Genomic DNA, 26,309 nt, shown 5'->3' with positions numbered 1-26,309 from the left:
TTACCGTGCAGTAAATCGCATTTTACCGGACATAACTGCAATGTATGGTAAAACTGACTGTTGCCATTCACTTTCACCACACCTTGCCAGCGCACTACTACGCACATGCGTTTCAGCACACCACAAGGCACAGATGTATCTTACCACAACACATGAACCATCCACATAATGAATCTATCTTGCTGTACACTATAGTTTTATAGCTTTATCAGGCTTTTCACTGACTGTCAGTTGGATAGTATAGAAATGTTACAGGAAATCTTACAATTTCAGTCCCCAAAACATGAAAAACCAGCATGTAGCATAGCGTTTAAGTGGTTAGCACATCTGCCTTGCATCACTACTCCATTCTAGTTCCATCCAGGAAAGTATCTGTATGGAGCTTGCATGTTCTCCCAGTGCTTGTGTGGGTTTCCTCCAGGTACTTTAGTTTCCTCCCACACCTCAAAAGACACGCTGGTAGGTAATTTGGCTCCCATTCAAATGAGCCTTAGTATGTTAATGCATGCATGCACAGGAGACAAAGACCTTTGATTGTAAGCCCCCTGCGGGCAGGGATTGATGTTATGTACAATATGCAATGCATTGTGTATATTGTTGTCGCCGTGTAACTAATAAAATGATTAACACACCAGCAACCATGTTAATCCTTTTTTTGTTTCTCACAATGAAGGTTTATTGTATTGAAATTATTGAACAGGTTATACAATGTATAGTCACCTGTAACAAACATACAGTGATGAAAATAAGTATTTGAACACCCTGCTATTTTGTAAGTTCTCCCACTTGGAAATCATGGAGGGGTCTGAAATTGTTATGGTAGGTGCATGTCCACTGTGAGAGACATAATCAAAAAAAAAAATCCAGAAATCACAACGTATGATTTTTTTAACTATTTATTTGTATGATACAGCTGCAAATAAGTATTTGAACACCTGAGAAAATCAATGTTAATATTTGGTACAGTAGCCTTTGTTTGCAATTACAGAGGTCAAACGTTTCTTGTAGTTTTTCACCAGGTTTGCACACACTGGAGGAGGGATTTTGGCCCACTCCTCCACACAGATCTTCTCTAGATCAGTCAGGTTTCTGGGCTGTCGCTGAGAAACACGGAGTTTGAGCTCCCTCCAAAGATTCTCTATTGGATTTAGGTCTGGAGACTGGCTAGGCCACGCCAGAACCTTGATATGCTTCTTACAGAGCCACTCCTTGGTTATCCTGGCTGTGTGCTTCGGGTCATTGTCATGTTGGAAGACCCAGCCTCGACCCATCTTCAAAGCTCTAACTGAGGGAAGGAGGTTGTTGCCCAAAATCTCGCAATACATGGCCCCGGTCATCCTCTCCTTAATACAGTGCAGTCGCCCTGTCCCATGTGCAGAAAAAGACCCCCAAAGCATGATGCTACCACCCCCATGCTTCACAGTAGGGATGGTGTTCTTGGGATGGTACTCATCATTCTTCTTCCTCCAAACACGGTTAGTGAAATTATGACCAAAAAGTTCTATTTTGGTCTCATCTGACCACATGACTTTCTCCCATGACTCCTCTGGATCATCCAAATGGTCATTGGCAAACTTAAGACGGGCCTTGACATGTGCTGGTTTAAGCAGGGGAACCTTCTGTGCCATGCATGATTTCAAACCATGACGTCTTAGTGTATTACCAACAGTAACCTTGGAAACGGTGGTCCCAGCTCTTTTCAGGTCATTGACCAGCTCCTCCCGTGTAGTCCTGGGCTGATTTCTCACCTTTCTTAGGATCATTGAGACCCCACGAGGTGAGATTTTGCATGGAGCCCCAGTCCGAGGGAGATTGACAGTCATGTTTAGCTTCTTCCATTTTCTAATGATTGCTCCAACAGTGGACCTTTTTTCACCAAGCTGCTTGGCAATTTCCCCGTAGCCCTTTCCAGCCTTGTGGAGGTGTACAATTTTGTCCCTAGTGTCTTTGGACAGCTCTTTGGTCTTGGCCATGTTAGTAGTTCGATTCTTACTGATTGTATGGGGTGGACAGGTGTCTTTATGCAGCTAATGACCTCAAACAGGTGCATCTAATTTAGGATAATAAATGGAGTGGAGGTGGACATTTTAAAGGCAGACTAACAGGTCTTTGAGGGTCAGAATTCTAGCTGATAGACAGGTGTTCAAATACTAATTTGCAGCTGTATCATACAAATAAATAGTTAAAAAATCATAAATTGTGATTTCTGGAATTTTTTTTTTGATTATGTCTCACAGTGGACATGCACCTACGATGACAATTTCAGACCCCTCCATGATTTCCAAGTGGGAGAACTTGCAAAATAGCAGGGTGTTCAAATACTTATTTTCCTCACTGTATCTGAATATGAAAATTAATCCTTAAGTGTTTGGTTGTAGCTGACCGTTAAAAAGTACTAGAACGCCAAGAATGTTGTTCTTTCTGGTGCCTGCATGTCCAGTTAGATTTCACACGCATCACCCTCAGTTCCTTAGTTCCTGATGTGCTCTGTTATTCATTTTTCAACTAGGTTTTGTGTGTCTGGCCCCAATGCCCTGAGGGCCCTCACTAGCCAGGAAGTCCTATCACATTGATGGACCAATAGCCCAGTCAGATTTCACACAAACACCTCCAGGTGCTCGATATCCCAGGGTGCTCAGATATTCAAGGTCACTTGGTCAATTGCATGACCTGTCCCCTTCCATACAATGCTATTGCCTGATAACTGTGACATAAGGCCTCATTGGCCAAGTGCAATGTGCAGGAGACAGAGCCAGATGCTTCAGCCTGAAACCTGATAGAACAAATTGAATATCTGAGCACTCTGAGTTTTGAGGCAATAGTGTAATCCATGTAAAATCCCAACTGTGCTACAACATACTGTACAAGCTGAGAATACACCGTTTACAGTCTTACTACAGTGCAAGTATCCTTACTATGGAGATGACTGTGTATCACTGGTTCACCATACTGTAAATCTCCGAAACACACTTGCATTAGTGGCCAGTGCTTGTTTTCCCTTACACTTGTCCAATGCTTGAGAAAATTATTTCATATGCAGGTTTTCATTTGGCATCCACACTTTTTAGGTGCTTACTTAAGCCATGTTTTTCTGCAATATCTACAAAAAATCTGCTCAAAGCACTGCTCAACAATGGCATACTGTACATGCATAGTACATACAAGAACTAGAATGCCCTCCTCCTTGTCCATATGAATGCCATTCCATACATGTGTCACACTGTATTGCGGCAGATAACTTTTGGCATTGTTCTGGGCTTGGAGAGACATAAGCTGCAGAAGGAATGGGTTCTCTTGTTTGAAACACATGAGTAGCTCAAACAGGATTGCACTTTTTATTTATATTGGAAAACCCAGATGCCAATTGATATCTGTAATAATATGAATCTCCATTCTTGAACTCTAATGCCGCATACACAAGCTCAGAATTTCCAACAACAAATGTTCGATGGGAGCTTTTGGTCGGAAATTCCGACCGTGTGTAGGCTCCATCGGACATTTGTTGTCGGAATTTTCGACAACAAAAATTTGAGAGCTGGTTCTCAAATTTTCCGACAACAAAATCCGTTCTCGTAAAATTCTGATCGTGTGTAGACAATTCCGATGCACAAAATTCCACGCATTCTCTGAATCGAGTACGAGACGGAATCGGTCGGTCTGGTAAAACTAGCGTTCGTAATGGAGATGGCACATTCGTCACGCTGTAACGGACTGAAAAGCATAAATTGTCTCTCACCAAACTTCTACTAACACAACTGGTATTGAACTTCCCTTTTCTAGTGCCGTCATATGTGTTGTACGTCACTGCGTTCTTGACGTTTGCGACAACATTTGTATGACTGTGTGTCAGCAAGACAAGTTTGTATCCACTTTTTTTTTTGTCAGAATGTCCGATTGTCTGTACGCGGCATTACAGCTCAGCCTTAGCTGAGGGATTACACAATTTTTATTATTTGGTTGTAGTCTTCTTCTGGTAGAAAAAGGTGTCAGGCCAAGAGTGAGGCTAGAAGACCATCTTCTCTCCTGTCTAAGCTGGCACAAATTCTGACAGAGAATACAAGTGAATAAAAGTGAACACAGCTATCCCTGAGAAATAGGCACTGTTTAAAAAATAATTAAAATAAGATAAAGCCTCATACACACGATCGGATATCTGATGGAATGTAGTCCGATGGATTTTTTCGTCAGATATCCGATGAAGCTGACTTTCATCAGTCTTGCCTACACACATCAGTCAAAAATCCGACCGTGGCAAAACGTGGTGACGTAAAACACTACGACGTTCTGAAAAAAATGAAGTTCAATGCTTCTGAGCATGCGTCGACTTGATTCTGAGAATGCGTAGATTTTTGACCGATGGACTTCCACACAGACGATCGTTTTTTTCCTATCGTTTTTTTATCTATAGGAAAAAATTTAAAACATGTTCTATTTTTTTCACCGATGGAAAACAAACCGATGGGGCCCACACACGATCGGTTTGTCTGATGAAAACAGTCCATCGGTCTGTTTTCATCGGACAAACTGATCGTGTGTACAGGGCTTAAGAGTAAAGGTTTGGATTACAACCATATCCCGTTTCGGACTTGTTCTCTTAAGGGTCAATTCACACTGACTTGTGCTAAAATGTATGGAAAATGCATGTACATTTCCATGCTTTTTAGTTGCATTTTAACGTGCGCTAACATACACTTTGGCATCCACAGCATTATCGTGTGAATAGGACACATTGGAAATTGTTTTACTGTTGTCCTTTTGTTAATCTGCGTTTTACAGCTGTGGTAAAATGCAGATCAACGCACTGGTGTGTATTGGCTCTTAGGAAAGTCGGCTGTGTATAAAAAATATAGCTGTCATAAGACTTGACTAATGAGTCACAAGTGACAAGAAATTAAAGCAGACAACATGGAGAAAAATGGCATTTCTATACAGTGCTTTAAAAGGTTGGAGGTTGTGTAAGGTACTTTAATGAAAGCGTAAGGGAGGGAAAGGTCGTGCTTAATCAAGCGCATAAACTAGATACTTAGGATACACCTAAATGCAAATGGTCATGCACGTGAGCTGCCGGGAGGTGAGAGGAAGAGAGAATCCATAATGGACACCAATTAAAAGGAGAGAAGGATAATGCCAGTTTATTAGAAACTACTGAGTAAGAAGCAGTTACCCATTGCGTATCCTCTCCCATCTGCAAAGGTAGGCAGGACACAGGAGGAAAGAAGCAGAAAGGTTACCATCAGCTGAACTACAGAAAACAACCATCAGCGCCTGTAACAGCAAATCTAACATCCCTGACAAAATGCAGGCCTGAGCAGCCACTGTCCTTGTGGCATCAGCATTAATGTTGCATCAAGTGTTTGGGTGAGGACAGGATGTTCCTGACACGGGCAGAAACACAAATTCAAGTTGACTGCCAAAGTCACACTAACACTTTCCAAGTCAGATATCTCTGACGACTGCTAAATAAATTCATTTACTTCACAAACTGACCAATATGAGTAATCATTGAACAAAGTAGAATGCAACAACCTATTCAAATGCATATTTCAGAAAATGACATTTTAATATTCATGCTAAGAAAACATACATAGTCAAATTATCAATACATCATCTTATGACAGATGTATGCAGTTCACAGTGCACAGGTCTGAAAGAGTCATCTCTAAAGAACGCATTCTATGGATGGGGGGAATGCAGGGATAAAAGGAACTGTAGATTAATAGGTTGGAGATGTCTGCCCACGCTCAGTAGGTGGCTATAGTGCTTAAAGTGGAACTTTACCTATAACCGCTTTATAAAAAAAATAATGCTACATACAGTTCACATTATTAATTCTGCTACCAAAATCAGTGTGTGCTGTAAATTGTCTCCAGTATTGCTCCCGTTTCTTCTTGCCGGAGGCTGCCATTTTGCAGAAGCCCGGAGCCCCTAAACAGCGATAAGTCATACAGCGGAACTAAACCCATCGATTTAAAAGTTTCAAAAAAGAGTTTCATTCCTGGAATGCCGGGATTGCCAACTGTCACATTTGCTTGTGTCCTCAACCAAACTGACAAACCATTAAATGTCTGGTGTCATAACTGATCACATGTGCAGCACCGTGGCAGTTGCAGATCAAACAGAAGCAGCTTCCTTGGCTGTAAAGGATGGGAGGGTTTAATTCCACTGTAAGGCTGTCAGCAGACTGGCCTCTACAAATTCAGCAGTGCCTTAAAATAGAGAGCAACTGAACATGCGCAGAGCAAGTTGTATTTTAAAGTGGAGCTCCACCCAAAAAAGGGAAGCTACTCCATTATAGTTCGCACCCCCCCCCCCCCTCCACTGTCACATTTGGTACGTTTTGGGGGGAGAGGGTACCTGTTTTTTTTTTACATGTACCCACTCCCACATCCTGGTAAGAACACCACACAGCAATCTACATAATTTCCGGCCCCTCCTCCTCCCCCTGCTGCCTTCTGGGACACACACAGTTCCCAGAAGAGGGTGGGACCATTCAGAAAGTGCAGCATGACTCTCGCATGTGCAATAGGGAACAGGCTGTGAAACCGCAAAGTTATACTTTCGTTTCCCTTACTACAAATACCAGTGCCTGCCCCCGAAGCCGATTGACGAACCAGCTAGGGGTGACGACATTGTGGGATCCCTGGAAAGGTTAATGTCCTTATATTTAAAGTCAGCAGCTAAAGTATTTGTAGCTGCTGACTTTTACGGACTGGAACTCTTCTTTAAAACCATCAAACGTCACTTCCGCCCAACGGCCTTAAAGGGAAATTTTTTATTGCTTTTAGGTGTAAATGTGAGATTTAAGGTCTTTTTGACCACAGATCTCACAATAAAGAGATCCTGTCATGCTTTTTTTTCTAATACAAGGGATGTGTACATTTCTTGTAAAAAGGAATAAAAGTGATCCAAATTTTATACATTTTTTTAAAAGGACAATGTAAAAATAAAAAAAAAGAAGTAAAATAAGATTTTTTTGCCCTGTACCTCCGTGCTCACGCGCAGAAGCAAACGCATACGCAAGTCGTGCTCACATATGAAAACTGTGTTCAAACCACACATGTGAGGTATTGGCGCGGTTGTTAGAGCGAGAGCAAATATTAGAGCAATAGACCTTCTCTGTAACTCAAAACCGTTAACTTGTAGACATTTTTAAAGGTTGCCTATGGAGATTTTTAAGTGCCAAAGTTTGTTGCCATTCCACGAGTGGATGCAATTTTGAAGCACGACATGTTGGGTATCAACTTACTCAGCTTACTTAAAAAAAATAGTTTTTCCCCCCCCCCAAAAAAATGCGTTTGTAAGACACAAAATTATTTTAACTTGTAAACACCAAGTGTGAAAAATAGGCCTGGTCCTTAAATGGTTAAAACAGTGTAGGAACTTATTTTTAATGTTTTATATAGCTAAACTTGCAAAAGGGGCCAGCCTGAAGTGATCTAGCAGGATTTCATTAACTGACAAAAGTTCCACTTTAATATGTAGCCAGGGCTCGATTCTCTAAACGTGGCCTGTAAAGGGTAGATGCTTCTGATTCAGACTACTACCCTTGCCAAAACCTTCACTGAGGTTACGTCTTATAACAGTATGAGACGCACAGGTGGTGAAACTTTGCTCTCTTCTCTATTGCAAAAAGGGGAATAATGGTAGAGTCTTTGCAAAACTGCATTTTCACACTAACTGCTTGAATTACATGCATTGCTTGCATTTATCAGATCATGTATAGTTCACCTTTACTACTAAACTGCCTATGCAGATAAGGGGCATTTGTAAAAAACAAACTGTAGCAAAAGTATTCGTCCCCCTTGAACTTTGCTACCTTTTGCCACATTTCAGGCTTCAAACATAAAGATATAAAACTATTTTTTTTTTTTGAAGTATCAACAACAAGTGGGACAATCATGAAGTGGAACGAAATTTATTGGATATTTCAAACTTTAAAAAAATAAATAAAAAAAAACTGAAAAATTGGGCGTGCAAAATTATTCAGCCCCTTTACTTTCAGTGCAGCAAACTCTCTCCAGAAGTTCAGTGAGGATCTCTGAATGATCCAATGTTGACCTAAATGACTAATGATGATAAATAGAATCCACCTGTGTGTAATCAAGTCTCCATATAAATGCACCTGCACTGTGATAGTCTCAGAGGTCCGTTTAAAGCGCAGAGAGCATCATGAAGAACAAGGAACACATCAGGCAGGTCCGATATACTGTTGTGGAGAAGTTTAAAGCTGGATTTGGATACAAAAAGATTTCCCAAGCTTTAAACATCCCAAGGAGCACTGTGCAAGCAATAATATTGAAATGGGAGTATCAGGCCACTGCAAATCTGCGAAGACCTGGCCGTCCCTCTAAACTTTCAGCTCATACAAGGAGAAGACTGATCAGAGATGCAGCCAAGAGGCCCATGATCACTCTGGATGAACTGCAGAGATCTACAGCTGAGGTGGGAGACTCTGTCCATAGGACAACAATCAGCCGTATACTGCACAAATCTGGCCTTTATGGAAGAGTGGCAAGAAGAAAGCCATTTCTTAAAGATATCCATAAAAAGTGTTGTTTAAAGTTTGCCACAAGCCACCTGGGAGACACACCAAACATGTGGAAGAAGGTGCTCTGGTCAGATGAAACCAAAATCAAACTTTTTGGCAACAATGCAAAACGTTATGTTTGGCGTAAAAGCAACACAGCTCATCACCCTGAACACACCATCCCCACTGTCAAACATGGTGGTGGCAGCATCATGGTTTGGGCCTGCTTTTCTTCAGCAGGGACGGGGAAGATGGTTAAAATTGATGGGAAGATGGATGGAGCCAAATACAGGACCATTCTGGAAGAAAACCTGATGGAGTCTGCAAAAGACCTGAGACTGGGCTGGAGATTTGTCTTCCAACAAGACAATGATCCAAAACATAAAGCAAAATCTACAATGGAATGATTCACAAATAAACATATCCAGGTGTTAGACAGGCCAAGTCAAAGTCCAGACCTGAATCCAATCGAGAATCTGTGGAAAGAACTGAAAACTGCTGTTCACAAACGCTCTCCATCTCACTGAGCTCGAGCTGTTTTGCAAGGAGGAATGGGCAAAAATGTCAGTCTCTCCATGTGCAAAACTGATAGAGACATAACCCAAGCGACTTATAGCTGTAATCGCAGCAAAAGGTGGCGCTACAAAGTATTAACTTAAGGGGGCTGAATAATTTTGCACGCCCAATTTTTCCGTTTTTTATTTTTTTTTAAAGTTTGAAATATCCAATAAATTTCGTTTCACTTCATGATTGTGTCCCACTTGTTGTTGATTCTTAAAAAAAATTACAGTTTTATATCTTTATGTTTGAAGCCTGAAATGTGGCAAAAGGTCGCAAAGTTCAAGGGGGCCGAATACTTTCGCAAGGCACTGTACATACCTTATAAAGCCTGACTGGAATACACCCAGGACGTTGCTAAGTAATCCAAGGACATTGCTATGTGAGGCCTAGTCATCACTGCTCACCTCCACCATCACAGAAATTAGCTCTCAAATGTTGAGCTCAGAGCTACTGCATTAAGGGAGAGAGTATGTGAGGGAGTTTGAATAAGAGAAAGAGCTCACTCCTGGGATGGTGAAGGGGAGTAGTGATGACTAGGCCTCACTTAGCAATGTCCGGGGAGTGTTCCAGTCAGGCTTCATAAAGGTATGTATAAATGGCCTACCACCTATAGCAAGAGTATTATTCATCTTTAGTCAGAGCTGCACAGTTTGTTTTAATCTCCAAACATTCCTAATCTGCATAAGCAGTTTTTTTTGTAAAGGTGAACTATCCTTTTAAAGTGAATTTCAACTTTGCAGCCAAACTGTGTCTTGTCCTCATTCGCAAAGCATAACTAAAATAAAACAAATGCTGCTTATATTTTGCTTGCTGTGCAAAAACTGACGTTTTCCTCTGCAATGGTTTTACCGCGTTTTGCAACATAGCAGTGTAAAAGCATCCCTCGGCTTAGGGCCCTTTCACACTGATCAGTTTTTCTTAAATTTTTGCCTTACCAAAAGTGGCAAGTCAGTTAAGTTTTTAAAAGTTCAGAATTTTTGGTGCATGTTTGGTGCGGTAAAAAAAAAAGCGCATTCTCTTAATGAAATGAATGGAAATGCATCAAAAACACAGCAAAAAAGGCACTCATGGTTGCGTTTTTTGAGTCCTATGTACATTTTTCAGACGTGCAAAATGCAACTGAAACTTAAAAATGTGGACTTTTCATTTTCTTGTCAAGGATTAATGTGGATGATTTTAGATCCAAATACTGAAAGGTCTGTTATTATACTGTAGAAGGTGTAAACTCTTGATTCTACCCTGGTAGAAATTTGTCCCTTTCATCAATATGTAGATTATATCACAGGTATTGGTCTAATAAGCAAATCCTATGATGGAAGGCTCCAAAATATGCATCTGCAAGTAGCCGTTCCTACCATCTGTGATTGAGGCTCAGACCAGATTACTGCTATCATGATACTAAGAGTAAATTAAGAGTCAAGGAGCATAAACAGGTAAATGATGATTGCTAAAATAAGCAGCTGAAAGTCGCACAATTTCTTACCAGACTATCTAGCCCTCCACCAAGCAGATCCACTGCTCCCATCTGCATTGAAGATACTTGTGGCACATTTCCTGGAGGTCCGAGGTCTAGATTAAGAAGGTCACCAAGAAGGTCTCCTTGAGAGGGAATGACCTGTGTCTGCTCACTGGCAGAAGCAGGGGCTGGTCCAATAGGGCTGTCTCCAATGTCGATGCTAGAATTCAATAAATAAAACAGTATTAGATAAAAATAAAAAAAAATTGTTGTTACATTCTGGGGGAACTATATCACTTTATCTTTATTGTCCTTCTTAAAAGCCTAAACATTTAAAACATTAGGGCAGGGGTGTTTAACCCATGGCCCACGAAGCCCTCTGAGGTGGCTTGCAAACCTAAATTCAGGGAAGTGCATATACATATGCTCTGGTATGGCTGGTTGTCAAGCCCATATTGTGTTCAATGGGTTGCTGACTCCCCATCCCAGAGCATCAGAGTGCATGGAATCAGGGCCAGTAGTGGAAGGAAGCAGACGCCACATAAGCCGAGGGCAATGTATTAAACATCACATACACTACACTTTTGCAATGGGCATATTAGCACTTATTAAAAAAAGGGTTATCATGCTGTTTTCACACTGATCCACAGGTGCAGTGCAGTGCTCCTGCGGGTTAGCTGCACTGAACTATAGACTTCTATTATATCCTGCAAGTTTGATTAACTTTCTGAAAGCACACCAAAACTCCTGAATGCAGTTTTGGTGCACTTCCAGAAAGTGTACCACACCCGCAAGAAGCAATAGAAGTCTATGGCTTATAGCAGCTAACCTGCAGAAAAGTAGCAGATGCTCTGCGCAGCACCTGCAGTGCTGGTAGACTGTAGCGAATCAGTGTGAAAGAAGCCATATAGGGGGCTCAGGACAGTAAAGGTTCATTTACATTTGTGATTTGGGGGGTTGGGTGGTAAAACCCCATAGTTCATTGTGGCCTGTGACTGGTTACCAAAGTGTAAGAAAACCACCTCCTATCGTTTTCAGCCAAGGAATCTGCCATCTTTGCCTCTGTTTAATCTACAGCTGTCATGATGCTGCACATGTGATGTGATGAGTTATGACATCAGCCATTGGTTTGACAGTTTGGTTGAGAACACAACCAATGGGGGTGTTACAATTGCGGCACGTGCCGGATGGATGGGTTTACTTCCACTTTAACCACTTAAGGACCAACTCCTGCACATGTACGTCGGCAGAATGGCACGGCTGGGCACAAGCACGTACAGGTACGTCCTCTTTAAGTGCCCAGCCGTGGGTCGCGGGTGCGCCCGCGACCCGGTCCGAAGCTCCGTGACACCCGCGGACCCGATCGCCGCTGGAGTCCCGCGATCGGTCCCCGGAGCTAAAGAACAGGGAGAGCGGTGTGTAAAAAAATTATTTTTTATATATTTTTGGGGGATATTTATTATTGCAAAAAGTACAAAATATAGAATTTTTTTTCAAAATTGTTGCTCTATTTTTGTTTATAGCGCAAAAAATAAAAACCGCAGAGGTGATCAAATACCACCAAAATAAAGCTCTATTTGTGGGTAAAAAAGGACGCCAATTTTGTTTGGGAGCCATGTCGCACGACCACGCAATTGTCAGTTAAAGCGACCCAGTGCCGAATCGCAAAAACTGGCCAGGTCCTTTAGCTGGGTCAGGTACGTGATTGTGCCCAGCCGTGCCATTCTGCTGAAGTATATCAGCGTTAGGCCGTCCTTAAGTGGTTAAAGGAACCAATTTAGAAAATAAAAGACGAACCTTTACAGCCCCTTTAAGTGGTCCTTTCTTTTCAATAGGTTGAGCACCCCTGTATTAGGGGCATACAATAGAATAGGGGACACTTTACAAGCCAGTCACAGTTGCAGCGGTTTCAACATCATCACTCGTTCATGTTCCTGTGATGAAAACTACCAGTGAGTCCAACTCCTAGTGCAGAGAACCATGTTAACTTGATCAGTAGAAGATGTCAAAATCTAAAATGTTCCTGTGAAATTTTAAATTCATGCTCTCCCTAACCACCTAAACCTCCCAACTAGGTTAATGTGATTGGCAGATGTGTAAGGGATTGGGACCAAGACAACTTTTAACAACTAAAGTCAAGATTTGCATCTAACTTCAGCTGCACATAGGTCTATAACTACTGGCCAACTTAACGTGTCAGTTTTCTCTGCCCAAATTTATGACATGTTTACCTTAAACACCTTTTAGTTACAGGTTGGGAGTGTTAAACACAGATTTTTAATCTGCATTGTATGAAAGCTGCTAAAGCCTGCTATAACTTCAGAACTTCCCTGTGCTACATACTCTTAATAACAATAAATACTTATGCAAAGTAAAGTATTCGCAGACTAACTATCTACCATTTTACAAAGGGCTACAGAACTCACCTTCCATGCTGGATTGGTAGGTGTTTACGATGGACTCCATGGCTACCTTCAACAAAAGCATTGGGTGGCTTGTGGTACACTGAAGCCAGGGAGCCAATGTGGCAAATCAGCTCATCCAGCAAAGTGGGTTCTATAAGGTCAGTTTCCTCAGAGATAAGTGGCTTCTCGGAAAGTACCACCTCTTTGGCAGTGACCGGGTCAGTGGAGAGCAAACGCCAGTAAATATATCCTCGATCGCGCAGGTCAGGGTTATCAGAATCCTATAAAAAGAAGATGGTGACACTCAGCACACCCTCAATATGACACCAATACAAAATTAGCAAGAGAGGTAAAGTTCTAAACTAGGGTTGTCCCGATACCACTTTTTTAGGACCGAGTACAAGTACCGATACTTTTTTTCAAGTAGTCGCCGATACCGAATACCGATACTTTTTTTAAATGTGTCCCCAAATGCAGCCATGTCCCCCACATATGCAGCCATGTCCCTCTAGCCATGTCCCTCACATATGCAGCCATGTCCCTTTAGCCATGTCCCTCACATATGCAGCAATGTCCCTCTAGCCATGTCCCTCACATATGCAGCAATGTCCCTCTAGCCATGTCCCTCACATATGCAGCAATGTCCCTCTAGCCATGTCCCTCACATATGCAGCCATGTCCCTCTAGCCATGTCCCTCACATATGCAGCCATGTCCCTCTAGCCATGTCCCTCACATATGCAGCCATGTCCCTCACATATGCAGAAATGTCCCTCTAGCCATGTCCCTCACATATGCAGCAATGTCCCTCTAGCCATGTCCCTCGATGCGGCGGCGCGGCGGCAGCGGCGGGGGGGGGAAAGGGGGGGGGGGGGTATTCTATTTAGGTATCGGGGGTATTTGCGCGAGTACGAGTACTCCCGCAAATACTCGGTATCGGTCCCGATACCGATACTGGTATCGGTATCTGGACAACCCTATTCTAAACAATTTGTTTATTGTTTTAAACCTATACCAAATGACATCAGCATAGAGCAAACCAATTAAAGCTGTATATTTTAAAATTACATCTTGCCTTATTGCAGAGATCATAAAAATAATTACTCGAGACCAACAGCATGTATTAATTCTCAAGTACTATTTCTTATATATTATAAGGCAATGTTCAAGCAATATCATGCACTTTCCATTATCTTAAACGGGCTTTCATTTACAAGATCAATCAAATACATCAAAGAAAGCTGCCAACCACACTGCTGGAAATGTGGGGAAAGAGATGCGGATCTTAATCATATGTTTTGATCTTGCCCCAAAGTATAAGCCTTCTGGCTGGCAGTTACTAGTTTCATTGCCACACTCACAACAATAAAACATATCTGTTTATCTGCTGGGCCTGGTTGCTTCCTTCGCCCACCGCCGAGCATCCAGAACCCGAATAGTACTTCATATTTCCATCACACGCATTCCTGGATAAGCTCTCAAAGTTTGGGTGCTGCAGCAACAACCAGCTGGTTCAAGTCACAAAGTAGATATTTGCCAGCACACCATGGATCGACACATAGTAGCATCCAAACGGGTAGTTTATTGCATCATCACAACATAAGAAGAGTGCAACATTTCGGAGTCACGCAGGACCCCTTTCGTCAGGCATGTGATCACTCCAGAACCCTAATAGGACTCCTATTATTCTATGCAAGGAAGACCTTACTTTTAAAATGAAAGCAACCTGAAGTGTCCTCCCTGAACTTGTGGAAAGCATTGTTTAACTCTGTTGTGTCGCTTTATAAGGCCGCCTTCCTGGCCAGATGCTGCCCAGCAAAGTTTGGCAAAATCTGGCGTATTTGGCTGGAATTGGATACGACCAACGCCACGCAATAATAACCTGTTTCCCGAGCTAATCTTAAATCTCAGTCCTACAAGCTAGTTGTCATGCACGATCTTCAACTCTTCTCTGAGCTGGTAATGAAATGTATATTCCTCACCACAGTGTAACTTACAGGAGTCAACCGTGTTTCCCCGAAAATAAGCCTGGGTCTTATATTAATTTTGGCAACAAAAGACAAAGTAGGGCTTATTTTCGGGGTAGCTACGTCTTACCATGTAATGTGCTTCTCCCCCCTCTCTCTCTCTCCCTGCCTGTCAGGAATCCCCAGTGTGAACCGAGTTAAAATACTTGTAAAATCCTATAATCCGCTCAATTAAAGTATTATATAATGTACAATGTGTGTGTTTCTGTAATATAATTGTGCCAAGTACCTTCGTTATAATGCTGCTCTGCGCATCTGTGACCCGCCGGAGCTCTCCTCCCCGCAATTATATTACAGAAACACACACATTGTACATGATATACTACTGTAATAAAGTGGATTGTAGGATTTTACAAGCATTTTAAACTAGAGCTTATTTTGGGGGTAGGGCTTATATTGCAGGCCAACTGGAAAATAACGCTAGGTCTTTTTTTCAGGGTAGGTCTTATGTTCGGGGAAACACGGTAGTTTAAGACCACCTGTACTCCTTTCTAAACTCCACAAACCCAGGGCGTGAGTAGCTTCAGTCTTTTTGCCTATGTTTTAGGTATTTAACTTTCGATAGTTGTTTTATGTTAGTTTGATATTGAGCCAGGGTATGCCCAGAGGCTCTATTTTGTTACCTACCTCTTTGCCAACAACAGTTTCTGTTGCTTTGCTTTTGTTATCAAAAGCCAGTTTAAAATTGCCAATTGTATGGCTAGCATACTGTATGCACTTCCCCAGCTTATAGCTACAAACTCTCAATGACCTTAACCCCTTCAACCACAGAGGAATCTACCCCATTAATGGCAAGGCCATTTTTTGTGATACGGCCCTGTGTCCCTTTAACTGACAATTGCACGGGAGTGTGACATTGTACCCAAACAAAATTGATGTCCTTTTCCCCCACAAATAGAGCATTCTTTTGGTGGTATTTGATCACTAATATCTTCATCAGTTTAGGCCAATATGTATTCTTCTACATATTTTTGGTAAAAGGAAAAAAAAAAGCGCAAAAGTTAAAGTGTCTACAAAATAGAGAATAGATTTATGGCATTTTTTATTTTATTTTTACTAGTAATGGCAGTGATCAGCGATTTTTAGTGGGACTGCAACATTGCGGTGAACAGATCTGACACTTTTTTGAGACCAGTGACAGGTGTTTCTAACTGTGATGGGAGGGGACTGGCTGGAGTACACAGAGATCGCTGCTCCTGATCACTAGGAACAGACTATCACACTGTACTGCCCTGACAGAACAGGGAACTGCTTTGTTTACATTGGCAGATCCCCATTCTGCCTCTTTGTGGATAGATCGCGGGTGGTCGGCGGACATCGCTGCCCCTGGCCACGTGCATTGGCTCCGGTGTGTGCATGCGCCCACTGTATCCATTACATGAAGTGCCATAGAGCCGCCCTGCTGCAGTATAATTGTGGCAGCTGGTGGGCAAGTGGTTGTAAACCCTTACATATACCCAGTAGACATGTGCAATTTGTTTTGTTCTGCATTTGTTTTTCTATGAAATTCCACAAATTTGTTAAATTCAGAAATATTCAAATTAACAAACCCGTTTAACTAATTTTACCGAGATTCAAAAATTCGGAAATAAGAAAGAAAATCCGAACATTCAAAAGAATGAAAATCCAATAAATTAGAAAACCTGAAAATTCGAAAATCTGAAATAACTTTCAAATTTGGCTGTGAACGTAAAGAATACAAATTTATCCGAAGTTACGAATTATCTGAAATAACAAATGTTGCATCTAAACGAATGGAATGTAACAAATTAATAATAAGAACATTTTTTTATTATTATTATTCATTATTATTAATTCGTTACGTTCCATTCGTTTAGATGCGGCATTCGTTATTTCGGATAATTTGTAACTTTGGATAAATTTGTATTCGTTACGTTCACCAACAGACAAATTTGAAAGGAAATTCCAATACCTATAATTTAAAAGTTAGCTATTATTAGTTAGTTATTATTTCGGATTTTCGTTCTTTAAAATTTTCGGATTTTCTTTCTTATTTTCTAATTTCCAAATTGTCAGATTTTTTCATTTTCAATTTTCACTTTTATGGATTTCCGAATTTCGAATTTGTGAATGTACAAATTTATTCTAAATAATAAATTTTGATCGTAACAAATGACCCGAAAAACGAAAAGAATAAATAAAAATAAACAAATACTAAAACATTTTTTGGAAGTGCACATGTACAATACCCAGTGAAGTGACAGGCCTTAGGTGATACACAGAGATGAAACAAAATCCTCCTACCCAAGTTGTTCCCGTCTATCTGCAGCCCTCTCTTCTCCTAGTGCTGAATTTAGAAGATTGTCTGAGAGTTAAAAAAAAGCTGATTGGAGGGAAGGGACACGTCTCCCTTCACAGAGCACACAGGAATAGAGCGGAGGCTATCAAATCAGCTGGAGGTCCCTCTCTGTCACAATTTTTCTCCAATTTTTTCTGCTATTTTTTTTTTTAATTTTGGCAGAGGGTTCCCCATCAAATCCTCAGCACACAAGTCGCACCGCAAGTCGGATCATCATGATCCGACATCTATTCAAATCAATGCGCTCCCATAGAGAACCATTGATTTTTGAAGAGAGGCGGAGAAACAACTGATGAAGATTAACGCTCTGTATAGAGCGTTAAGCCACGTTTAACAGCCTTTACCGGCATCTGGCCTTTTTACAGCTCTAGCGCTAGAGCCTTAGAATGCGCTGGTCCTGTTTTTATTTTTTTTTGGAGCTTAAAAACGCCTATGCCACTTTCAGCTCAAAAACGTCTGTGTGGGCATGAGGCCATAGACTAACATAGAGAGGCATTTTTATGCTGTAAAAAGCAATCCTAAATACGGCTGTAGAAACACCCGTGGCATGAGGTCTTATGAGTGAATAGTGCAGAGTATGTGGATTCTGACCATGGAGATTGATAGAGTTTTTTTTCAGAATGCTGACTTATGTTCATAATTTCTGTTTAAAAATAAAAAATAAAAATCTAAAAAGATCAGTTTAGTACATATATGCCACAGAAAAGGTTGCATAAGTAAGGGGTGGGTAGCAGAGATTGACAACATCTTTGGTTCTCATAGTCACCAACAATGAAAGACAAGTAGATAAGTGTCCAGAAGTTCCAATCAAGAATCCTGGAAGCAAATTACAATTTGGCTACGGGCTTTCACAATAGGCCTAGTCAGTGATTTTGCACCTTAATTATTTGCGAGTTGCCCCTCATTTCAGTTGTATCCATCATATCCAAGAGTTAATGTTAAGGTAAACATTTTTATAAAAAAATACCATAAATCACAGTTCGACCAAACACAAACAGATATTAAAGCCTAAACTTTGGGATCCCTGCCTTATTTACTATTGTTCTTTTGCACATACACAAATCCACCCCATATTATTTTTTTTAATTACAAGCTTTATAAATGGTAAATATTTGTACCTGTGACGTCAATCTAGGAACCGTCAATTACGCAGCTATACTCAGATACCTGGACAGCAGCCTCACATTATTCCCTACAGTCTAAGGCAGTGATGGCGAACCTTGGCCCCCCAGATGTTTTGGAACTACATTTCCCATGATGCTCATCCACAATGCAGAGCGCATGAGCATCATCGGAAATGTAGTTCCAAGAATATCTGGGGTGCCAAGGTTCACCATCACTGGTCTAGGGGATGTCATCTCCCTAAAGTCCTACACGCTATGATTTATCCTCGGGACGAGTAGGGGGTGGGCAGGCAGATTTGTAACTTTGCATTATCAGCGAAACACAGAAATAAGGTAGAAAGGGACAGGGCAGGTGGGCTAATCATAGCAGTATTTTACTATTTCCACCCACATTACTCTTCACATTGACATTTGTACATCAGCACAATACTGTAGCACTGAGAACTACATGGGGGTAGTGAGGGTACCAGGCACCACACAGATAACGTGCTTGCAATCTTTTTCTAGTCCACAGGAAAGGAGATCAAGAGGATAGTATATGCAAACAATGACTCTGAATGAGGATAGTGCAGTAAGTTGCACAAATATCTTTTTGCAGAAGGCTGTGAGAAAAGGCACATGCTTGCAGATACACGTGTTCATTTGGAATGTTGCCCCAAGCTAGGCGTTAAAGGATAAAGTGAAAGGTTTTGTTTTGAGGGAAGAGAGCTTGATCGGTTCAGAATCATTAAAAATTATTAATAAATTTGGGACACAATACATGGGAACAATATATAAGATAGACATTTACATTGTAACAGTATACCCAGGCTCATTGTGACGCTGTGGATTATGTTTATTTCAATAGCCCTTTCAGAAAACCCTTTTCTCAAGGCCTTGCTAATTTCCTCGCCAAAGAACAACTTGCTATGATAAGTGGCACACCAGAGAAAAAGCAGAATAAAAGTGAATCCCACTGTATATTGAAGGATTTCAGAGATTCAGAGGTTTAGCACTAAAAAAGCATCTGCAAATATGCCCCTAGTTTTATTTCTTATGTAGGAACAGTGTAGACTTGAATGTCAAAGTCAAGTGTTAAGTCAATGCTTTGTTTTTACTGGTTTATATAGAAAACACAGCACATGCTTTAAAAGCCAGTCCTTACCTCCGATTTCTGAATATGTAGTTAGCTAATCTACATAAACATACTCGGAATATATACAGAATAATACCTGTCACCTAAGCATACTTCATGCGATAAAAGAGAAAACATAAATCAACAAGCAACTGACAGGTATGAAGGATAGGCACCAGGGGGGCTTGTATGTACCTGTACAGTACCTGCATATACCTGTAGCAGTTTTCAGGGCCCCCTGCTCTAAGACCCCTTTCACACTGAGACGCTTTGCAGGTGCTATAGTGCTAAAAATAGTGCCTGCAAAGCACCCTGAAAGAGTGTCTCCATTCACTCCAGTGTGAAAGGCCGAGGGCTTTCACACTGGAGTGGTGCGCTGGCAGGGCTTCAGAAAAACCCCTGCCAGCAGCTTCTTTGCAGCGTATTAGGAGCAGCGAACTAGCCACTCCTAAAGCGTCTCTGCCCATTGAAATCAATGGGCAGCGCCGCTTGTTACCCTTTTTCGGACGCTAGTGGGGGTTAAAAGCGCCAGGCTAGCGGTCGAAAAGCACTGAAAAAACGACAGTACAGCGCAGCTAAAAATAGCGCCGTTTTACCGCCAACACCCGGGCGCTTTCAGTGTGAAAGCAGCCCAACTGTAAGGCTAATCAGACAACAACCAGGAATTATAGGAGCTCCCTCATACATTCATAATGGCCAAATAATATGACAGGCTGCCCGCTGACCTAAAGAAATGTGGGGTCCGACAAGCTCTGCACAATGAGACAGTGCCAAAGTTTTTCTCAATCAGAACAGCCTGGCATCAGGGCAAATTGGGAGCAGGAACCTCTTTATACCTGTCAGCACCTGTGACTCTCAAAGGGTCATTGATAAAGAATATTTTACCAAAGATACATTATTATTGTTGACAAATGTAAGAGACCCTTTCACCCCAAAAGGAGTAGTGGCTTCTTTTATTAGGAGGTGCTCTTACTTTTAGTTATAGTTAACGATCGGTTGCATTAGTATGCTACAAGAACAAGATAGTAGATTACAGGGATTTCTGAAAACAGACATGCCTCTCACCCCACAACGGTTATTGTAATCAATATAGTAAATAAATATATAAGTCTGATGCCTAAGTAAAGTCAGACCTTGTGCATAGGCCATCACTAGCCAGGCTAGCTAAAATGCCTTCACAATTCCAGAAAAGATCAGAGCTATACGATTACAAAAAACGTATTCCAGGAAACTTATTGTTCAAATAGTAAATTTGGACAATGATAATTGGTGCAGCCGGTTTCTAAAACTATGCTCATCTTCTCCTGTGAAGTCTCAACATCATAAAGTTCTGCCAGAAAACACCCTCATCCACCTTACTGCTACTACCTTTGGTTTCAAAAAGAACTAAAAAATAATATTTTGGGGAGACAGGCAGCCATCATGAAGCAAATGTATAAACTCATCCCATCATTGTTGTGGGGCCCAAAGCACCTGCCTCATACTTTCCAACTATAGCAGTTAAAAATCCCCTTGTCCCTTGAAGTTTTAGTCATGTGCTGTGTCCCGACATCTCAGTGTGAAGTTATGTTACTAATGCTGCCCAGCTGTGCCCTATTGCCATGTTCAGATGACTCACCTGCAGACCCTGTGTTTACATGGAAATATCCTGCATTAATATGTAAATAGTGGTGCATTAATATGTAAATAGCCACAAACCATCTGCATTGAAATGTAAATAGAGGCGGCATTCATATGTATATCATGCCCCCCCTGAGGTCATATCCACCATCATTTGTGCTGAATGCTGCCCACTTGGGAGGTAAAGGTACATGCTTGAAAGTCCTGCTTACAACTGGGGTCATTAAGCCCTTCTGCAAAGGTAAGCAAATTGGAGGTGAGACCCTTTTTCAAAATAACATCACTGTCACACATTACAAAATAAAATCAATCAAATAAAACCGTGTCACACATCACAAAATAAAATCACAGCACCATGAATTTTGGTGCATGTGAATAAGCACATCTCAGCAGATGCGTAAGGGTGTCATTAACAATTAATGGCAATACTGTATATCTGCTAAAGGGCAGCACATTTCTGTGGTATCAGGAAAGCGATTTTGCATACATTCCCGACACACACACAAAATGTGAATGCAGACTAAACGTCTCAGCTACATTGGTGGTCAGTGTAAATCTTCTCATTACATTGGGGCTTGGTATACAATCCTTTCATTCACACTAGTGGCCAGTGTGAAGGTCCCCCTTACATTGGCGGTCAGTGTAAATCCCTCTTTACATTGGTGGTTACTGTGAGTGTTCCTATTACATTAGTGGTCAGTGTAAATCCCCATTACATTAGTGGTCAGTGTAAATCCCCATTACATTAGTGGTCGGTGTAAATCCCCATTACATTAGTGGTCAGTGTAAATCCCCATTACATTAGTGGTCAGTGTAAATCCCCATTACATTAGTGGTCGGTGTAAATCCCCATTACATTAGTGGTCGGTGTAAATCCCCCTTACATTAGTGGTCGGTGTAAATCCCCATTACATTGGTTGCCAGTGTAGAAACTCCTCTTCATATTGGTAATCAGTAAAAAAAAATCCAAACTTGCATTTGTGGTCAGTTTTAAATCCTCCCTTATATTGGTGGTCCATGTAAATGCCACCTTTAAATTGGTGGCGAGTAAATCCCCCAGCTATGATTAAGCACTAAGGATTAGTGTGAAACGCATCAACTGGTGTTCTGTCTGCTGTGACATGTTTTTGTGATCCTATTTTACAAATAAAGGCAACATTTTTTTTTGGAGTGCGGCTGTCCAGATATCTCTTCTAATCTTCATCCCCCCTTATATTGGTGGCCAGTGTAAAAATCCCTCTTTATTGGTTGTTGATGTAAAATCCCCCAGTACATTGGGTGATGTGCGTACATTTCCCTTTACATTGGTGGTAAGTGCAGAATTGCCCCTACACCAGTGGTCAGTGTAAATCCCCCTTTACTTTGGTGTTCAGTGTAAATTCCCTCTAACATTGGAGGTCGGTGTAGAAGTGTCACAAGTAGCCACCGAGCAGTGAGCAGTAATGATGTGCACTAACCTCTTGCAACCAGTCATTGAGCGGTAAGGATATGCAGTAAACTCTAGCAAGCAATTAGTGAGCACTATTAATGTGCAGTAGTCTCTAGCAACCAATTAGTGAGTGGTAAGGCTGTCCAGTAACCTCTAGCAACCAATCAGTGAACAATATTGATGTACAGTAATCTCTAGCAACCAGTCAACAAGCATAAGTCATGTGCTGTAACCTCTAGCAAATAATCAGTGAGCCATAATGTGTGCTTTAACCTCTAACAGTCAGTCAGTGAGCAGTAATGATACATTGTAAGCTCTGGCAACCAATCGCAATCGCTGCCTGATCTGATTCAGTCAACTATTTTATTTTGTATGTTTCAGAGCAGGTTGAGCACGAAAGTGCATGGGGCCCAAGAAAATGTTTGCCCAGGGTCCAATCAATATTAAAGACGGTTCTGAGTGTTGGATAACTCAAGTTTCCCTTGCTCACAACCTCTCTCAGCATTAGAGTTCTGTCTCTAGACTCCCAGAAGAGCCTTGTGCTAGCTATGTTGACAGAGCAGAGGCTGTAAGAAGCACAGGTCAGCAGCAGGGAACACAACTCCCTCTCCTTCGTTTGGCTCTAATGCTCATTTGTGTCAATTCTTCTGTATCCACTCTTCTTGAACTTCTTTTAAAATACGGTACTTTGGTTTTGTCACATATGTCCATAGTACCCTACAGTGTACTCTGCATAGAGTGCCATTAAATGTGTATTCAGCAGGCGTCTTAATCTTGCACGTACTAGATCTCAGCACTACATCACTTGACAGAGTGTTCCAGGGCTAACAGTAACAAAATGATTGCACCCAGAAGATAATGGAATGGATTTTCTCATTGAAGGAGACTACAAATGGCAAGAACCATTCACTCTAGAAACTAGTTAGCAATCAGGTTTAACCACTTAAGCCCCGGACCATATTGCTGCCTAAAGACCCAAGGTGTTTTTACAGTTTGGGACTGCATCGCTTTAACAGACAATTGCGCGGTCGTGCGACGTGGCTCCCAAACAAAATTGGCGTCCTTTTTTCCCCACAAATAGAGCTTTCTTTTGGTGGTATTTGATCACCTCGGCGGTTTTTATTTTTTGCGCTATAAACAAAAATAGAGCGACAATTTTGAAAAAAATTCAATATTTTTTACTTTTTGCTATAATAAATATCCCCCAAAAACATATATATAAAAAAAAAAAATTTCCTCAGTTATATAGGGGATAGTTTTATTGCATTTTTATTCATTTTTTTTTTTTTTACTACTAATGGCGGCGATCAGCGATTTTTTTCGTGACTGCGACATTATGGCGGACACTTCGGACAATTTTGACACATTTTTGGGACCATTGTCATTTTCACAGCAAAAAATGCATTTAAATTGCATTCTTTATTGTGAAAATGACAGTTGCAGTTTGGGAGTTAACCACAGGTGGTGCTGTAGGATTTGGTGTACACTGTGTGTGTTTACAACTGTAGGGGGGTGTGGCTGTAGGAATGACGTCATCGATCGAGTCTCCCTATAAAGGGGATCACTCGATCGATGCAGCGCCATAGTGAAGCACGGCTCTCCCCGTTCTTCAGCTCCGGGGAGCGATCGCGATGGAGCGGCTATAAACAAATAGCCGCGCCGTCGTCCCGGATCGCTCCCCGAGGGGACCCGACCGCCGCAAGTCGCGGGAGGGGTCCCGATCGGACCCCCGACCCACGTCTAGGCAGGGACGTACAGGTACGCCAATGTGCCTGTACGTGCCATTCTGCCGACGTATATGTACATGCGGCGGTCGGGAAGGGGTTAAAAAGGGGAGCAAATCCCAGTGAGAGGGTTGAAGAGTGGTTGTAATAGCACTTTCACATACCTGTTCATATGCTGTGATAAGAATAGGAACACTGGAGGAAATTCATGATGTTGGATATTCTCATCGGGCCTGCAGAGAAAAGCCTTTAGAGTTTTCTCCTGGCCTCTCCCTTCAATGCTTGTTTCTAAATCTGTACTTTTTTTACTGCATTGAAAACAAAGCTCCCAAGATGTGCTACTAACTATAACTTTGCATAAAACACTAAAAAACAATGCAGTAATATTATAAAGAGAACTTTACAGTCATACTAATTTCAGAATCAACAAGTGAAAGATCCTACATTTTTATACCCATACCTGTGTAGCTAGGCTCAGAACTTGCTGCACCAACTCTTGGGTTTCTGATGGCTTCTTCAGGAACAATTTAACAATAGCAGTCAAAAGTGTGAGCTGCACCTAAAGAAACAACCAAAGAATATTAAATCATAAAACCCCAAAAAGGTTTTCAGCCATGTTTTTTTTTTTGATTGATGGTTATTTAAACGCAACTGGAATTTTCCAAGAGTGATCTAAAAACCCAGCTGTTTACTAGGTACCAAATGGTATAACGCAAGAGTGACTTAAAACAAATGGCAACACATGGGTTTACACCAAATCGAAAAATTATTTGCAAACCAATACCAATGAAATCAGATGAAAAAAGGACAACATCAATCAACAAAAGCTCCACCCATCTGAAAAAAAACAGACTTTTTTTTACTAATTTAACCACTTCATTACTGGGCACTTAAACCCCCTTTGTGCCCAGACCAATTTTCAGCTTTCAGCGCGGACATATTTTGAATGACAATTGCGCGGTCATACAAAACTGTACCCAAATTATATTTTTATCATTTTTTTCCCACAAATAGAGCTTTCTTTTGGTGATCATCTGCGTTTTTTTTTTTTTTGCGCCATAAACAAAAAAAGACAGAAAATTTTGAAAAAAAACCCACTATTTTTTTACTTGTTGTTATAATAATATCCCAATTTTATTTTTTTTTAAATATTTTTTTTCCTCAGTTTAGGCCGATACGTATTCTTCTACATATTTTTGTTAAAAAAAAAAAATCGCAATAAGCGTATATTGATTGGTTTGCGCAAAAGTTATAGCGCCTACAAAATAGGGGATAGTTTTATGATTTTTTTTTCTTTTTTACTAGTAATGGCGGCGATCTGCGATTTGTTTGTCAGGCCTGCGATATTGCGGCGGACATATTGGACACTTTTGACACAATTTTGGGACCATTCACATTTATACAGTGCTATAAAAATGCACTAATTACTGTATAAATGTGACTGGCAGGGAAGGGGTTAACACTAGGGGTGAGTAAGGGGTTAAATGTATTCCCTGGGTGTGTTCTAACTGTGTGTGGAGGGGGACTGACTGGGGGAGGTGACCGATGCGGTGTCCCTATGTACAAGGGACACAGCATCGGTCTCCTCTCTCCCTGACAGGACGTGGAGCTTTGCGTTTACACACAGAGCTCCACGTCCCTGCTGTCACCGCCGATCGCGGGTATCTGGCGGACATCGCGGCCCACCAGGCACGCGCATCGGCTTCCCAGCGATGCGCCGGGCACAGTGTTTCCCTGCTGCCGCCCGCAGCGGCGCGCAGAGAATGTAAATAGCAGGACGTCCAGGGACGTCCACCCGGCACTTGAGAGCCGCACTGTGGAGGTCTTTCGTCTATAGCGTGGCCCTCTAGTGGTTAATAACCACAAAACATTTGCCTCCTTAAAGCTTAACGCCTAAGTTACTATGACTTTCAGGAGTTCATTTGGACCAAGCTGGCCCAATCAAACTATTTCCTTCACCAACAGATCCGGCCACTGGGAGCGCTGTGTAACCTGTGTGTAGC

General features: G+C 41.5%; 1 protein-coding gene across 2 annotated transcripts in view; it reads right to left on the bottom strand.

Moving 5' to 3' along the window:
* LOC120926690 (AP-1 complex subunit beta-1) overlaps positions 1-26,309 on the bottom strand; it is a 191,531-nt gene that overhangs the window by 77,436 nt on the left and 87,786 nt on the right. The window contains exons 12-15 of one of the 2 annotated variants that reach the window (XM_040336836.1): positions 24,767-24,865; positions 12,971-13,230; positions 10,572-10,764; positions 5,165-5,185 (exon numbers count right to left, since the gene is read on the bottom strand). In XM_040336836.1, coding sequence (XP_040192770.1) covers positions 5,165-5,185; positions 10,572-10,764; positions 12,971-13,230; positions 24,767-24,865 — 573 coding nt within the window. The remainder of the gene's footprint in view (positions 1-5,164; positions 5,186-10,571; positions 10,765-12,970; positions 13,231-24,766; positions 24,866-26,309) is intronic. The other variant, XM_040336837.1, reaches the window with a different exon arrangement.

This window comes from Rana temporaria, chromosome 2 (genome assembly GCF_905171775.1).
Source record: "Rana temporaria chromosome 2, aRanTem1.1, whole genome shotgun sequence".
In the NCBI taxonomy this organism is placed as follows: domain Eukaryota; kingdom Metazoa; phylum Chordata; class Amphibia; order Anura; family Ranidae; genus Rana; species Rana temporaria.
The sequence above is the reverse complement of the archived record's forward strand: the minus strand, read 5'-3'. Positions and strand labels throughout refer to the sequence as shown.